The 18,450-nt window shown below is 42.9% G+C and overlaps 1 protein-coding gene across 3 annotated transcripts in view; it reads left to right on the top strand.

The window, feature by feature from the left end:
• SPTLC3 (serine palmitoyltransferase long chain base subunit 3) overlaps positions 1-18,450 on the top strand; it is a 120,292-nt gene that overhangs the window by 25,271 nt on the left and 76,571 nt on the right. For all 3 annotated transcript variants that reach the window (XM_038396209.2, XM_038396212.2, XM_038396210.2), the window contains exon 2: positions 17,992-18,183. In XM_038396209.2, coding sequence (XP_038252137.1) covers positions 17,992-18,183 — 192 coding nt within the window. The remainder of the gene's footprint in view (positions 1-17,991; positions 18,184-18,450) is intronic.

The raw sequence follows: 18,450 nt of genomic DNA, 5'->3' as shown, positions 1-18,450 counted from the left end.
GATTTTCCCAGCAGTTTCTATAGCTATTATGCTAAATTTGAGTCTGTAGGCAAATAAACAGTTCCTGAGATGAGACACTGGGAAAAGCCTGAGTAATAGTAGCAAGGAGAATTAGGACAGAAGACTTTCATTTTACAGGTCTGAAGATTTCATTTAAAAGAAAATTACAGAGAGGCAGCCAACTTGCTACTTAGGTATATTTGAAAAGTTAAGTTCTTTTTATAAGAAGAAAATTACATGCACTGGTTATGCTAAAAGTAAGAACTATTTGCACTAAAGCTATGGCTTGTAAAGTTTTTTTAAGTATAAAATAGGTTTATTTTTAAAATGTTAATTCTGTTTGTGCATTTAATAGCATGTTGTGTGTTGTCAGGGTCACTGTTTAACTTTTATATAGTAAGTTAGTTAGTTTCCTCTTTCACAGCAACAGGTGCAAAAACTACATTTTAGGGGTAGAAGGAGAGGAGAAATGTGATTGTAAAACCACTAAAATTGGGAAAGGATTCAATAGCAGGTGCAAGAGACTCTGCTCTGTGCTGGATATTTAAAAGGGTGTCTTGGATGGGCCAAACCAGACATGCTTCAGCTAGCCCTTCCTTCCACCTCCTCTTTCTCTCTTTGCAACGCACCTGCCTCTTAGGGTTCAGTTGTGCTGCTGCTTTTACAGAGCTCTCCACCTTCTCCCCCACCCTTAAGCCATGGGCTCTGTGCAGACATGGGGCCATGGATTGGGAAGGGGTCTGCAGATGGATCAGGGCACATGTAGGGGTGATGGCCCAATTTGTTCCCATGTCTAGAATCTGGGTTTACCTTATAGTAGCCCTGCCCAGAATATTTACTCAAGTTTAGTCTCCGCAAATGTAGTAATTGCTGGAGGTGTAGGCAAGAGAATGCCAGTGTTACTCCTGTAGTTGTAGAAACATGCATAATTACTGGAGCAGCTTATTAAAAGCATATTTATTGGCATTGTACTCAAAATAGTCATGTAGCAATTTTTACTTAACTGATTGCGTAAAATAGTTACTTGTGATTTACCTAATTTTGGACAGTAATTTGAATTTTACACAAGAATTGCTTTGTGTAAATTACTTCGAGGTTAGTCATGGCCAATAAATATTGTTTTTCACTCAAGTATTAAAAATAAATAGATACAAGCAGAAGTCAGTAAGGCCCAGATCATCCACTCTGTCTCCACAAATATAGAAAACTCAGCTCAGGGAGTGGGTAGTGCCTCTTCTGTAGAACTACTGAGCCCTCTGTGGTATCCCGCAGGAGTCCCTCTGTGAGTGAATAGCAGGAATTGAGATCCATAGAGTTTGGGGGCAGGAGAGGATGGAGTTGGGATCAGCCGCTTTCATTCCAGCTGGTCTATGGCTATCCATGCAGTTATCCTTTTAGGAGTTAATGCTGCTTCCCAATGGATCTCTAGGGTCTGTGGAGTTGTGAAGTTCTATTCCCAGCACCACTCCATGCCAACCTAAACCATCCCACCTGAGATAATAATTTCTGGAAAACTTAAAAATGATTTTCACTGAGCTTTTATGGTCCAGTAACTTTAAATAAATCTAGGGGTCCATGTTTTGGGTGGTGGCTGCATACACCAGAAAATCTGCATGAGAAGCATAGGGTGGCAGCTTTCTGGCCCCCTGTGTGTCTCCCCCACAAACCAGTGCAGCTCTGGAATCCCGGCTCTTGAGTCACAGAGGGGCCTTGTGAGATGGGGGTAGAGTGTATTGTTTGTATGTTTCAAAGACACCAGCTTGTCAAAGTCCTTTTTTTGATTTCATAAAAGCTAACTTTTTCTATCGTTCCTTTGGAGCACCCTTCAGAATTTAATACAGAATTATATCCCCACTATAGAATTCTATGGGATTTGGTTTTAAAATGGAGAAGTAACTATTGACAGGATTATTATCATTATTTCAATAAGGTGTCACAAATCAGAGAGTGATGAAAGGCAGGTAGATCAATCCTAGACTAATGAAGGCCCTTTTCTTTATGAAAAGAGGTTACCTCATGTTAATCAGAGACACCTGAATCCAATTAAGGGCTGCTGGTGACCTTTAAAAATGCCTTTTCTGATGGAAAGGAGGAGGGATGAAAAACAAGCTGTAGTAGGGAGAAAAGGCTTCTCCTCCCTATAGGGGAAACAATAAAGTTTACTTCTGTTTAGGGATGGGCTAACATCCAGAAGTCAACGTAATAAGTTAATGCCCTGGGGAGGGAGCAAGGAAATATATTTCCTTTGTGTTGTGAGTTTGGATTTTTTTTTGCTTAAGAGAACTACTCAGCCTACCCTGAGGCCCCTCTTGTAAAAGTTGAAAAATAAATCAAAGTGAAAAATTTAAAAAACCCTCTGGAGTCGGACTAATTTACTCCAGCCCCCCACAGACAGAAGAAGAAAAGCTGAGGCTGGCAAAGTGAAGGAGGTGCCTTGCCAAAAAGGTGTGGGAATAATATCTAAAGAAGCCTATCGATTTGATGCCTATTAAATTATATAGAATTTCTCCATTAGGACATCACCAAACAATAAAGCATAAAAGAAAATATCAGACTTTGTGCCTTAGATTTCTCCGAAGATTCACTGACTGCTTTCCAAGTCGATAGAGTCTTAACTCAACTTTCTCTCTTATTCAAAATCTAATTTCACAGTCCTGATATCTGCTTCTACTAAGGTAAACTATTTACCAAGTTGCATTATGATTATATTTAACTACATGTTCTACTTTCCTGATATGTTGGTTCAGAGAAATAAGATCTTCAGAGAAGCTACAGGACCACTTACTATGGTGATGTAACTTACCCTTAACATTATCTTCGTATTAACTATTGTATCTAAGAAAAAGTTTAGGGGCCAGAAGAACTTTGTTGAAGTCAATTAAGCAAACAAATTTTTATAAACCTCAATTGAAGAATAACTTTGTGAAATTGTTTTCCATTAAGATGCAAAGTTGTACCTCTGATACACAAGTTTAAAATGATGTTTTATAAGAAGCAAAACTTGTACAAAAAAGCAAAGTAGTACAAAAAAAGTAATTGCTATCCTTGTAATATACGTATTGCTATATCATATCACACCAAAATTCTGCGTAGTCAACTATCCTGATTCTGGCCTGCTCATATTATATGACTGAAAAGAAAGTGCAAAAAAAACCATTAATGGCTTAACCTTCTAATACAGGAATTTTCTTATATTTTCTATCTAATTCTTTATATAGTATATCTTAATATTATGTTTGCTTTTCTTGACTACCTTTGTGCATTGAGCAGGTGTTTTAACTGAGCTGTTTACAATAATACCCAGGCCTTTTAAAAAAAAATTCCTTAGTGATTACAATTCATTTAGGGCCCAGCCATGTGTATTGAGACCCTAGAATTTTTTTGTCTTCCTCTGCAGCAGGGGACATAACTCACTTGCTAGTTTGAACTAGCATAAATGGTGGCTTTTCTGTAACTTGAAGCCTTTAAATCAAGATTTGAGGACTTTAGTAACTCAACCAGAGGTTATAGACCCATTACAGGAGTGGATGGGTGAGGTTCTGTGGCCTGCGATCATGATGGTCTCTTCTGGCCTTAAAATCTAGGCATCATTAGTTCAAATTATTTATTCCAATGTGTGTTACCTTGCTTTTGTCAACAATGAATTTCATTTGCCATGCCCATTCACCTACCATAGCTTTGTTACATCCCATTAGGGTTATCTACAGCTTACTGTAATCTCAACTAACCTAAGTCATTTTGTATCATTTCCAAATTTTGCATTATGGATAGCTCAATGGAGTTCTCTGCTCAATGTGCAGCAGCAATCAAAAAAGCAAATAAAATGCTAGAGAGCATAAGGAATTATATTATCGCCTGAGGTAAAGCAATTCATCCTAGTCAACCCATCTCAAAAACAGGCATAGCAGAAATGGAGGGGGTTCAGAGACAGGTGACAAGAATGTCTAGGGGTATGAAAAAAACCCTCTTAGATAGAGAGCAATTGAAAAGATTGGAACTGTTTAACTTAAAGAGAGGCAATAATAGATATATACAAAATTATTAAAGTATAGGGAATTAATTTCTATTCACCCTTTTCGCATAGTATAAAACCAGGAGGCCAGTCACTGAAATTAAAAGGTGAAAAATTCAAAAAGCCAGAAACTTTAGTCAGGTTCTTTGAATATTAACCTGTTCCTGAATAAGTAATAAGTAATGTATGATGTTATATGTTAATGTTTTACTGTAACTTTGCCTTAATAAAAAGTTGGAAAAAAAACCCAAAGGTTTTTGTCTAGCAAATGCAAAATTAACCTGTGGAACTCTTTGCCAAAGGATAGCATTGATGATTAACCATTTGTACAGAGAACAAGAATATCCAGTGTTGTTATAGTAACCACCTACAACAGGATTTTTTGCACCTCTGTCTGAAACAGCTGATAGTGGCCATTATTGGTGACAGGATATTAAATGGACCACTGATATTCATCCAGTATGGTTTTTCCATACTAGTTTTTGGTATGATGTGACTTCCATGGATGATGAACTCTAATTGTGCTGTAGGCATTGTTAATTAATTGCCTAACTATCATTACTGTTTCAACAAATTCCTGTCTCTTACTTAGGAGAGGTGCTCTTAACTTGGGTCTATTGTCTGTTTCAGAACTAGCTGTTCCAACAAGCAGTTGTTGAAGGTGTTGAGCAAATGCTTCTCTAAACTTTGTGCAATTGTGACATACTGTATGACCAGTACATATGTGAGTAGCTGAAGCAACCCATAATTACTGTTTTGGGTTAGTTTTCTCAAAATGCTCTGCCCTGTGAGTTACCTTATCCCCAGTAAATGAATTTGCCCTAGCTCTCTACAGCATTCCTTTTTTTGTTGCCATTAGCCCTGTCCTAAAAAGGCCTTGTCCTCCCAACTGTTCTTCCTCTTACACCTAGGTCCTCTGCTTCTCCCCACCTGTAAAAATAGCAGCTAAGGCCCTGCTCTGGTCCCTTACCACCTTCCCCCCTCCCACCAGCAGGGTCTGGGCAGTGCACCTCATCCCCATCTCATTAAAGAAGTAGTAGCACTTTAGACACTGTGGTCCTCGCCTCCCCTTCCCCTTAAAAATAGAGATCCAGGGCTTCTAAGTAAAACTTCCACTCCTTGCTGGTGAAAGAGATTGTCAAGCACATAGCTTACTGCTGGGATGGCAGGGAAATTTTGGCAGAGGTCTCACACACATGCAGAGCCCACAGTGGCTGCCTCACCCCCACATTCCAGTAGAAGCACCAGAGCTGTGCATTTTCAGACTAGGAAGGTATCAATACATTAGCTTACACTCTATATGCATTTGTTAGGTTTTCTTTGCAGCCAAGTGTTTTTTTCAGTGGTGCCGGGTGTTTTGTTTTGTTTTTTAAATGAAAGCTTAGGTTCTTCAGAATTGATGGCACTTGCTCAGAAAAGATTCATACTTATATGGATGAGTGGATTTTTCCAATCTAGTTTTTGGTATGTGTTTAGGATAGTACAATTGGAGCAAGGCTCAGACTCCTGGATTTATGTAGCACTGCAAAATAAACACTTGTGGAATCTGAGAACTAGTAAATTACTAAAGGTGGCCAGAATAAACTAACTTACTCAGCTGTCATTGTAGAGCATTACAATCCATGATCATTTGTGCTTTGCAGTGACTCCTGCTTTGTTTAGTCTACGCATGACTCTCAGATCCCTAAAATGATCAAATTATTTTGATGCCAACACAAAAATGAGATCAACAATGTGAAGGCAATAGTTGAGGTCTGTGAGTCTATACATGTTCCTGGTGCACTAAGCACTACTGACAGCTTTCCTCAAAATTGCTGTTTTCCTCTGTCAGTGACAAATGCTACCTTGAGACAGCGTCTGTAATTTTAAATTGTCAAGATTGAGGATTGTGATGTCTATTTGCCATGCGCCAGGAACTCCAGAGATACATGCATTCTGGCAAAGCATATGCATCTGTTACCATTAAACTTATTCTACCTATCATCTGTGCAGAATTTTGGCTCTGTTTCAGGCCTTTGCATAATACCATGGGTGAAGCCCTGAGATCCATTGATGGTTCAACCATTCCAGCCTGTTGTGTAGTATCAGTTTATAAATCTGTAAATGTTTCTCCTCAAGGAAAAAAACCTTGTAAGGAGCTGCATTTTATACTAATGAATTCTCTGGCCAAGTGGGTTTGCTGAGTCAGAATGACTTAACTTGTATGTAACTGTATTAGTGAATCATGCCATGTAGATCTTTGTTGAGAATTCAGACTGTCCCCATTTACTAACACTGAGTTTGAGCATCGTAAAGTGTCTGTCCATTCAGTCACATTCCGCAGCTTGCCAAATCAAATGTCAACTTCTCATAAATTCCATGTCATATAAAACTGATACAACAAGTTCCTGAATGACAGAATTTCTGGGACACACTTTCTGAACTGAGAATAATAATGTCAATATCACACATCACAGAACTAAACAAGCTAAAGTCCTTTTGAGTGATAGGGCTTAATCTTCTCCTCTCTTTCCCACTCACCCTCCACCAAGTTATATATAGTCAAAACACTGGGATGAATGATTAGTAGAGATGCTGCAATATTCAAATTATTATATATTAATGGATCAGGACCCTGTTGTGCTAGGTGCTGTATAAACAGAATAAAAGACATGCCCTGCCCCAAAGAGATTACAATCCAAGTATAAGATAAGAGACAACAGATGGTTAAAGGTTGTGGGGGGGAATACAAGGAAAAAATATGTGTTCATTGGAAATAATCATGCTGCAATTAGATGTTGTCATCCATGCAAATGTTACTTTTACTTAGGCATCTCATAGGCACTCATGGTTGGTTTGTTGATTTAGTGCATTGGGTTTTCACCTGTATAAGTCTCTCTTTGCGTAGTGCCCTCAATCCCTTTGTCTCCAGTGATTCTGAGGTTAATAATTATACTCCATGTGTTGCCTCTTGCTCCCCACTTACCTTAATTTGAGTAGATACTGAATTCACTATGTGTAATGGCAGATGGAGCAGCAGCTGCATTGGTACTTCTGAATGCTCATCTCACTTTCAGGTTATTCTTTGACATATAAATGACCAGCCAATGGGAGATCAAGCATAGCAGCTGATTTTTCTTCTTCTATATACTGGTTGATATAGACAATATTAGATAATAGGCATTATAAGAGTTTCAGAAATTACCTGATTTACAAAACAGGTAGTATTTCTCCAGGTTTATGGTCTTTCCCAAACCTCCCACGTCATATGTTTTTGATTGACCCTGAAAGTTTTCCAGAGGAAATTCTTTCAAGTCATGTGTGGATGTCAGTGAAGTTCCAAGCACTCGAGTGCCATGTTAGCGACAAATGTCCAGTCCTTAGGGATGGGTTCTATGCACCCCAAAAACCTTTGATTCAAGTTTAATTTGGTGCATGGACATTATGTTTATAATGGTATCCACTGGAGTATATAACAGATACTGCTCCTGGAATCTTGGAGAGTATGCAGGGGTAGAAGCTGAGATCCCCTTGTCCAAGGCTGAGAGGAATCTTGAATAAGTATGTGATGAGTGTCTGCATAAACTTCCAAAGTTAATTTAATGGTAGAATATTCTCCTTAGTTAATCTATATCATATAGGATGTCTTTTCTTGTGTACTGTTGTCTTTTGGCCTATACAACTTATCGTCCTCCTTAATATTGTCTGTGAATATATCTTCTACCCTTCCAGCCTTCTGCATTCAAAAACATCATTTCTGCTCCTACTGCTAGAAGGCAAACTTTCATCATTCTGTGGAATGAAACCTGTTCTGAAATGGCCATGTTTGGTGGCAAATATTTCCTATTTCATCTGATGGAGGTGGCTACATAGAAAATGCTCCTGATAAATGCTACTGGTGCAATCTGTATGATTTTTGCATGTAAACCCTTTCGTCTTCAAAGTGCTTTTTATACTATGATGGTTTAATAATACTCCAATGAAGTGAGCTGTAGCTCACGAAAGCTTATGCTCAAATAAATTTGTCTCTAAGGTGCCACAAGTCCTCCTTTTCTTTTTGTGGATACAGACTAACATTGCTGCTGCTCTGAAACCTGAAAAGAGGTGTCTTTTGTGCTGCTGGCCTGCGGACACTTATTTCACAGCACTAACTTCTTGATCTTTTGATAGTAACACAATCATCTTCCTTGAGGAAATAATAGCAATGAACCCAGCCCAGTGATGTTGTTTGTGAGGTACATTGCTCCCAGGATGAAATGCTGCTGAGGATGAGGACTGAAATAGACTGTAAATGACCATTGAGTGGAAAGATGCTTGCTATTTAAAATGACAGGATTGGTTCCTCTTTATTTTGTTCTAGATAGCACAGAGAGTAATAACCAGGTCCATAAAGCTTATCTTATTTTAGGCCAATATCTGTAACAAGCAGGTTCTGGCAGGCAAATGATTCTGTAAGATAGCACTATTTACAATATCAAACAGGTTCTGTAAATTCTCTTAAACCTCTTTTTTTTTTCCTTGTTTCAGTTGCCTCCTTTTTGGCTAATAAAGTGCATTACATAGCTACAGTTCCCAGGAGTATTCCTGCTGGGTCTTTGTTAGTAGATATAGAGGGTTTAAAAAAAAAGTCATAATATTTGGGTTCCTCCAGCATGGAATGTAGGAGTTTGTTTTAGCTGGTGAAAAGGTTATGATGCCGCTCTTCTCCCACAAAGGCAGAGAAAATCAATATATTTCTTTAGTTTTTGTTCCCCTCAAATATTCAATTTCTAACAGATTCTGTGTTGACTGCTCGTCCTCTGTAATTCTAGGATTTCCACAGAGTCCATCAATAATAAGAGGTTTCAGAGTAGCAGCCATGTTAGTCTGTATTCGCAAAAAAGAAAAGGAGTACTTGTGGCACCTTAGAGACTAACACATTTATTTGAGCATAAGCTGATGAAGTGAGCTGTAGCTCACGAAAGCTTATGCTCAAATAAATTTGTTAGTCTCTAAGGTGCCACAGGTACTCCTTTTCTTTTTATCAATAATAAGGTCATTCTCTCACAAATGAAGGTTGATGCCAAAATAGTTTTTATCTTTTCTGTTTCTAAAAGTGTCAAATAAATGTTCAAGTGACACAATGTCAGGTAACCCCTACTTGGAGTCTGCCAGCTTCAGGATCGCTATACTGAGCCTCTAGGGGGTCTACTCTGTGGCCTAAAACAATAATGGGTACCAGAGCTCTCGGACTCCATTTCCCAGCATGCTTGGAATCAGGGGTGGGGACAGAATGGACTAGAAACTCCCATTGAGACGAATAAGAACGACCATATTGGGTTGGACCAAAGATCCATCTATAGAGCCCTGCAAATCCGCAGATATCCGTGGACCATTTTTGCGGATAGGGTGCGGATACAAATTTTGTATCTGTGCAGGGCTCTGGAGCTGCAGCACAGACTCACCAAAGGAGGTGGAGGGAGCCAGGCTCCCCACAGCTGCCAGCACGGCTCTCCCTGACCTGGTGCTAGCTGGACGGGGGTGTGGGCGCAGAGCCCCTGCCCAGCCTTGATAAGGGCAGCTAGGGGGAGCCACAGTGGATTCTCCACCTGCCCTGAGCAGGGGGACCGAGCAGCCCCCAGCCTGTGTCCCTCCCCCCCAAGATCACCCACTTAGGGCAGGTGGAGGGTCTGCGCTGTGGTTCCTCACAGTTGCCTGCCCAGCTCCTACTATGGCTGGGCTGAGGCTCCAAGGCATCCCCCCTCCACCGGAGCTGCATTGAGAGAGCCGTGCAGGCAGCTGGCATGGAGTCACAGACCCTTCCCCTGACCTCAGCCGGGCGGGGAACCTGGGAGGTTGGGACATGGCCAGGGCTTTCAGACCCCCCCCCCACACTCACCACGGGCAGGTGCAGGGTCCAATGAAACTCCAACAATTGCCCGGGCTCCCTGGCTGGACTCCATGCTGGCCTGGCTTGGGGGGCAGGAGGGTGGGGCCTCAGGAGGGAAGCAGAGAGGAATGGGGAGAGGTCCGCTCTTGTGAAAAGTGAGCAGGCGAGGGCCCCCCCCACCATTCTGGCACCACTGGTCACTGTCCGATGTCTTTGCTGTCTGCTTTGGACTTAACTATCTTGAGTAGTTTTGTATCACCTGCAAATTTTGCCACCTCACTGTTTACCCCTTTTTCCAAATCATTTATAAATAGTTGAATGGGACTGGTCCCAGTACAGACCCCTGGGGGACACCACTATTCACCTCTCTCCATTCTGAAAACTGACCATTTATTCCTACCCTTTGTTTCCTATCTTTTAACCATTTACCAGTCCATGAGAGAACCTTCCCTCTTATCCCATGACAGCTTACTTTGCTTGAGAGCCTTTGGTGAGGGACCTTGTCAAAGGCTTTCTGAAAATATAAGTACACTCTATCCACTGGATCCCCCTTGTCTACATGCGTGTTGACCCGCTCAAATAATTCTAGTAGATTGATGAGGTATGATTTCCCTTTAAAAAAACCATGTTGACTTCCCCCCAAAAAATTTATGTTCATCTATGTGTCTGACAATTTTGTTCTTTACTATAGTTTCAACCAGTTTGCCTGGTACTGAAATCAAGCTTATCAGCCTGTAATTGCCAGGATCACCTCTGGAGCCCTTTTTTAAAATTGGATGTGTTGGGCCAGTGGTGAGCCAGAGCTGATCAGCCCATCAGCCTGACTCAGAGACAGTGGCAGATTACTGCACGGGCCAACAGAGCCCAGTCCCGGGGGCCCCGCAGGAGCGGCCGAAACTCTAGCCCTGCCCCCTGCTCCTCCTCTCCTACCACCCAGCTCTTCCTCTTCCCCCTGAAGCCCTGCCTCCAGCCCAGCCAGAAGCCTATGAAAACGTTGTGAGCAATATTCTCCCCACCCCTAGGTAGAGTTGGCGGAACGGCTCACCCAAACACTGCGCCATGCCAGACCAAGGGCCCCACGCTTCCTTGGCCACACCGGACTGAAGCCCCCCCCTTGTGACGGACCGGATCAAACCCCCCTCTATTTCCCCCTCACCCCCTGGAGCTGGCCCGAGCTCCTCTTCTCTCCCCCCGCACAGAGCTGGCCCTCTCCCCTGCCCTGTGCGGGGCTGGCTGAGCCATTTGATGAAGCCCCCTTCCTCCCCAGTTTTGGGACTACTGCCTAGACTAGGAGCCTGGGCAGCTGTGGGGAGCCCTGGACCCTGCACCTGCCTTGGGCAGGAGGCTGGGGTGCTCAAGAGCAGCCGCTAGCCCTTGTTGCTGCCCCCACAGGGCGCGCGGCCCAGGGCAGGTGGAGAGTCCAGGGCTCCCCACAGTGGCTCAGGCTCCCTGCACAGCTCTTACCATGGCCTGGCTTCTGGCCAGGCCAAGGGGCAGGGCCTTGTGGGGAAGGAGGAGAGCAGAGTGAGGGGCTCCATTGCCAGGAAGGTGGGAGAATGAGGGACCGAAATGTTCTTTGTGCCCAGGGCCCCAGTATATCTTAATTCGCCTCTACTCAGAGACAAAGAGACTAGTTTTAGTTTCAGTTTTGGGTTTAGGAGCTGAGAGAAGCAGAACAGATCAGGAAGGTTTTGATCAGGGTGTCTTTGAACTGGCATGGTATCCAGTGTCTGAGTCAGATAGTTCCTGGGCTATGGAGATTAGCGTCCAGAGTGACAGAGACCTGACACAGAAGCCAAGATCTTCACTGGTCTCCAGACTAGGGAGCCGGGGGGGGGACCCTGTCCCACCCAGGGGCAAAGATACTATGAGGGGGAGCCCTTTGAGGGGAATTGTTTAAGCCAGTCAGCATTCACAGTGCTGGAGCACGCATCTCCAGATCATACTCCGTGAACTACGTGCCTGGAATGGAGCCAGGAGGGAGCTGGGGCTCAGGAAGAACTGTGAATGCGGTGAGGTGAGAAACTGGTTGATTTGTTGATGTTGTAGTACTTATTAGTTAATCCTTTCCTTTCCAGGTCCTATTTCCCTGCTCCCAGTAAAGTCCCCCTTTGTTACATTGTTATTTTTGGTTTCAGAGTGGTAGCCGTGTTAGTCTGTATCAGCAAAAATCATGTGATTAATTGTTTTCATCAAATATTTCTTGATGTTGCATAGCCCTCTTGAATTCTGTGTTCTCCCTACTGAAAGCTACAAATAGATCAACCAGATTAACATAGTGTTTGATCAATTTCCTGTAATAATCAGTAAATCCCAGCTATTGGCAGATCTACATTACATCTGTCAGTTGAGGAAAATTAGAGAGTTTCATCTCTTTTTGGATCAGATTTTATCCCTTCTAAACAAGACATGGTTTGCAGAGAGCTCTTTTTCTCATCTACATAAGTGACACTGGAGTTGTGATCTCCAGTCCTGTTTCCTTCAGTATGAGGAGGTCAAGCTATGTTACAGTGTGTATGGTAACACCCATTGTTTTATGTTCTCTATGTATATAAATCTCCCCACTGTATTTTCCACTGAATGCATCCGATGAAGTGAGCTGTCGCTCACGAAAGCTTATGCTGAAATAAATTTGTTAGTCTCTAAGGTGCCACAAGTACTCCTTTTCTTTTTGCGAATACAGACTAACACAGCTGCTTCTCTGAAACCTGTTATTATTTTATGTGTTCCAACATCAGTGCAATAGCTTCACTCTTTCCTTGTTGAATTACTAACATTGGTGTTGGGGAGAGGCTATTAAAGGGTTCAATTACATAGTGATGCTGTCTTTAACTAATCTGTGTCTATTAGCTTCAGTCAAGCTGATGAAGCCCTATAAGATTTGTGTTGCCTGTTCTTTATTAATTGTGTCACTTAAGATGTCTCCCTCCATCCTGGACATAGGCAATGAATTCCTTCAGGCCGCAGGGCTTAGGACACTTAGCTTAGGTTGGGAGCTCCCTAGCATGCTGGCTTTTGTGAATCCCAGTCTTAGGTGCTTATCTTGCCCCATTTATTGCATAGGGAGCTTAAGTGCCTAACTTAGGCTCCTTGAATGCCAGTGTTTATAGTTGGCTGAAAGAGAGACATGGCAAAGTTGAGTGTTGCCACACCTATATTCCTTTGTGAATCTAACCCTTGGTTATTTGACTAGTAAACTGGATACTACTGGTAGTGTATGTGGATGGCCTTTAAATGCCTTGGCAGAGATGACAGAGATCTCTTGCACAGATTAATTGAAAATATCTAGTCTCCAAAGGGCAGGCTAATCCTTAGACAATATAGGGGGTTTCAGCTTGGTCTGGGTCTGAAGTGCTGAAAAGGCAAAGCCTGCAATAGTCTGAGAATTAACTTCTCTGGTATTAAAGATGGTGGTGGTTCTTGGGCACTGTTTTTAATTCAAAATAAAATGACAACCCTGGTTGACAAGACCTGTTTGTAACAAGATAACACACTGTCTGTGAAAGGCAGAAATACTGACAAAACATGATGTCTTTCCTTTTGTTAAGTGTTCTTATAGGTTGGGGACATGCCACTAAAGATGCATTCCCATCCAATACAAATATTTGGAAAAATGCAATTGAAAGAAAGGGAGAGATTGCATCTTTTGTGGAACTTGCTTGACTTGGAAGTACTGTGTAATAGAAGTGTCTTACTTTAGAAAAGATTTTTTATATATGGGTTAGCTTATCCCATGAATTACCCAAGGCTTGTGGGGGCAAATTCAGGTTTGTTGTAAGTAAGTTGTAAATGCAGCTCTTTTACCTCTGTTGTTCTGAAAAGGCTTGCAAATACCAAGAGTTTTGTGATTCCCATGTAATCACCAGTGAGATTTTTTTCAAGTTACACAACAAGTTCTCTGTCTTTCATAAGCATCAGAAGTTTCAAAACGTATGAGGGACGGGTATGGTGTCAAGTGATTCTGCAGACACCTGCAGTTGAGGGCATTGGGTGGGGTGAGTCAGAGAAAAGAAATTATTAGAGTCCAGCAGTTCTTACTCTGAAAGGGAATCAAGTGAACTTTGCTCTGCTGTGTGAGGCATGGGTAAATAAAGTGAGGAAAGCAAAATTAAGGTAGACAGGAAGGAATTAAGGCTTGTCTACACAACATCAGCAAAGTGCACTGTAAAGGGATGTGATTTGCAAAGAGCACTCACATGCTCTGCTCTAACTGTCCCAGGCAGACCCTGCGGGCGCACTCTAAAAAGTACCCAGTTTCAAACAGGACTACATTTACATGAACTAGGTACCTTTTAGAGTGAGCCCACAGGGACTACATGGGGCAGTTAGAGCACAGCACATTAGTGCTCTTTACAAATCACTCCCCTCTGGCATGATTTGCCGCACCATGTATTCAAGCCCTTGTTGGCAGCTTTCTAGTTCTATAAGCCTTGCTGTGTTCATATGTTTTAGAAAAGGTTTCATAGCTCTGCACTTGTCTAATGCTAGTACTGTAATGTTTGTTTGAGACTATACTCGTGGCAAAGAATAGTGTGAAACTACTGAATGAGGGCCAGATCTTCAGCTAATGTAAATCAGCCTAGCTCCATGACTTTAAAGGCAGTAGGCTGATTTATACCAGCTGAGGACCTAGCCCAAATTTTTAGCCATGAAGACTTTTGTGTGTGTATGTGTGTGTGATACAAGCCAGGCGGGGTAAATCCAACCTCAGCATTACTAGTGGTGCATGGGGCCCACAGTTCAGTGGGCCCTGCAGGAGCCACTACTGCTGTATCAAAAGAAAAGACTAAGACCGCAAGCGCTGCCCTTTTTCCTCTGCATCTGACTGGCATTTGGGTTGGGGACAATGACAAAGAAAGTAGAGGATTCTGGATGAGAGAGCAGGGGAGCTGCAGATCTGGCAAATGCTGCAAAATCTTTGCCCCTCACTGTCAGAATCTCCCATCGCTGCCCAAGTGGCTGGAAATGCCTTTGAAGAGACTTACCTGCCATTTGTGTGTTTTACATTCTTCCCCTACCCCAACTGCGTTTGTGACCCTTGGAACAGAAGGCCATAAGAGCTTGAGGCAGACAATGTTCCTGGCTGATATCCAGCTTAACTACTGGCATCACAGCCCTATTGATTTCAAGTAATATCTTGGTTGGAGCCCTTCATGGCATGTAGCCATTTGAACAGAGCTTGATTGACCAACATGAATGGGATTCCAAGGAACGAATAGTATAGGGCCCTCACTGCCCAGTGGATTGCCAGATGTTCTTCTCCACTACAGAGTACGTAATCTCTCTGGGTAGGAGCTCTCTAGTCAGATAAGAGGACCGGAATTCTTGTGACAGGACTGCTTGGGCTCTTCTCTGGTACGCCTGTCTATAAAACAATCTCTCGCTCAGACTGTAGACTGTACAAGATAAGTAGATGAGATGGGATCTTTTTCATTTCTTCAAAGCTCTGCTCTCATGGAAGCAACAGTGGACTTGCTTGGGGGCAGAATTCTTTATTAAGTTAGTGAAGGGTGTTGTGATGGAGGCAAATGAGAAACAAATTGCCACTAAGACCCAACCCCCAATGAGGAAAGACTGCCCTGGGTCATTTGTCCACTGGGTTGGAGCTTTAGCCAATGCGTTCTCTACCAATAGCTGAATATTCCCATTTCCTACTGGATCATTTCTTCTAGGTTTTCTCTCTTTCGTATTTTTGTGATTGTGATCAGGCCATCTTGGAGATGGCTCAACCTTGGAGGGACCCAGACTAGTCTGAAGCTATGGAGTTGCAGCACAGAGGAAGAGAATTGGAGATGTGAAAAGCTGCATGACATTGGATCTCAACTGCCACCACTACACTAATTTTAAATATAATCCCACAGCTGAGGGGGAAGGAGAGGATGGCTCCTTCAAAGCTGCTAGCCTTGTGTCCCTGCTCTGGGATATAAGGTGACAATAATAGAAATATGTTTTCACTTAGATCGGCTGTGCACGTCATGTAGCCCACAAACTGCATAGCCTTAGTTTGTGGTAGGCTTTATCAATGTCAGAACATGGCATGGAGATCTCCATTGGTGTTGCTAAGGCTGACCTTCATGGTTGGAGGCCACACCTCAGTACTCATCCTTTAATTTTCACACAGGTAATCACAATGTGCAGCTGCCCCACTTATGTGACCATGCTGAAGTGGATGGTACCATGGTACAATAGCTTCGGCCATGAGTCAATATTGGCAATGTGTAATCCTGGGATGAGGAAGAAATAAACCCATCTTGAAGACTCATACAATAAATACTTTACATAATTGAAGAATGCAGAACACTTTGCAACATTTAAACCTGACATAGAGGGAATATGGGGTTTTTTTTGTTTTATTTTTAATCTTCTAGTTCACTAAACATGTTTGAGGCTTGAAGTGGTGGGGCAGTTGTCTCTCCCTCTGGGTCGGAGGGAGGCACCACCACCTCACTTCGTTGTCGGGGCCTCCACCTCATATCAGGGGAATCAGCATAGGTGTTAGCATCCCAACCATTTTAATGGGCTGTGCAGCCAACCGCCTAGAGCTCTTGGACATTTCAAGCAGGCGCTGCACCCACCTTAGTCTATGGCTTCGGGGCCCTTGGGGCAGGGGCCTGGGCCAACACTAGCATTAAACAGCTCCAAGCCCTTCGGCCCAGGGCGGAGCAACCCCACCAGTCAATTAGCGCTGGCCTATGGAGGCAGAGATAGCAAACCCAGTAGTCAATCTATTCTGGGCTCTTGTAGCAGAGCCAGAGGAAACCCCAGGGGTAGGGCATCCTGGCTCCAGCACACAACCGATGGGCATAGGCCACTGGGCCTAGTGAGGGGAAGCTGCCACCCCAGGGGTGGAGTGGTCTGCCACTTAGTCAGCGGGGATCCCAACCGCAACACGCTGGCCGTGCCTCAGGCGAAGCTGCAGCCAGTCTAAGGTTGACTGTCTCTGGGCCACTTCCTCCCCGCCCCTTGGGGTGTAATTGGAACAGCAGGGTGTCCTCCGCCACCTCTGGTGGCCTGTGGCAATCCCAGCAGGTCCATGGCAGAAGTGGGCTCCCCAGCGGGCAGGGCATCACTGGGTTCAGCAGCAGGGTCAGCATCCGGGAGCAAGCAGGGTTCATCTGCCTCCTTTGGTGTCTTGGCCCCAAATGAGCGGGAGGCCCCGCCCTTTATACTTCTGTCCCAGTGAAGTACTTCCAGCGGGAGGGGCGAGGCAGGCCTGGCTCCACCCACTTGTGAACAGAGGGTGGTTCTTCCCCTTTTCGCTTGAAGAGAGGCCACACTGCCTCACTACCTGCTAGATAGTCTTCTGAATTTCCATACTCTTAGCAGCATAGATAGAAACTGTAGGTATTGATAAGATCCATATTTCTGATCATGTTGCTATATCAATTTTGATTAGTGTTGATTTAGCCTTTCAAATCTTCATCTTGCATGTTTAGTAATTCAGTGACTTGTGGCCCAAAATTTGTTACATTTATAAATGAAGGGTTGGAATGTAACCTTACAATCCCAACATGAGGTAGAGGCAAATTCCTCAAGAGCAAATCAGTGTTTGTGTGTGTATATAAAATATATGTGTATGTGTTTATAGCTAGAATTCATTCTCTCTGTCTTTCAAGTAAAAATTATAAAATTTTCATAAATAAAATCGAGCATCAGCAGCATTAGCACCATTATTGATTTTTGCCCTTTCGGCTAATTTTTTTAAGTGGATCTATGCATTTCTCTTGGTGCCTGCAAAGCCTTCAGTCAGGGTCCGGTGGAATTATCTTTTCTATACACAGGAAAAATTAAATTTTATTAAATGGACACAAATAAGAGCCCTTGATTTCAACACTGGCAGATTCTGCAATCTCAATTTTGTAAGGTAACTCAAGTTACAAGCCCAGGTTGCCCCCTTGCCTGTTATTGCTTGTCTTATTTCTAGAACCTATAACAACGACTACAGCATAAGAAGTAATCCTCCTTAAATTTAGGATTTGCCAGGTCTATGCTGTGATGATACTCCTCTGCTAATCCATGCTACACTATAGGAAGAAATGCACCTAAAAGCCTGAGGTCTTGAAGCAAATTATTTTTGGTTTTAAAGCCAGTTGAAATGTTTTAATCACAGATTCTTATTTTGTATTTTCAGAAAAATGGCATATCAAATGGAGGTCTCTACAAAAGGCCATTTAATGAACACTTTGAACAAGCACCAATGTATGTTGCTGTTTTGACTTATGTGGGTTTTGGCGTTGGAACAATATTTGGCTACCTGCGAGATTTTATGCGAGCCTGTGGACTAGAAAGATGTAGCTTTGCTGCAGAAAGAGAAGAACAGAAAGTATGTATGAAAAAAGTTAGTGTATTGTGTTAAGAGCTTTCCCTTCGCCCTCTCCTGGTTCTTGTCATGCAGACAGAAAACAGAAGACCAGAAATCTGAAGTGCAAGCAATGTGATGTTTATAGGGGTTAATCAAGCAAGCATATCCATAGCTCTGTACGCTGCAGAGCCTTCCCTTCTCTGTTTTTCCCACTTCCTCCTTCTTAGCAGGCTTAATTATACCTGTAGTGCATGCCCCTGATCCCACCCCTTACAATTTATGGTCATG

This window comes from Dermochelys coriacea, chromosome 3, assembly GCF_009764565.3.
Source record: "Dermochelys coriacea isolate rDerCor1 chromosome 3, rDerCor1.pri.v4, whole genome shotgun sequence".
NCBI lineage: Eukaryota > Metazoa > Chordata > Testudines > Dermochelyidae > Dermochelys > Dermochelys coriacea.
The sequence above is the reverse complement of the archived record's forward strand: the minus strand, read 5'-3'. Positions and strand labels throughout refer to the sequence as shown.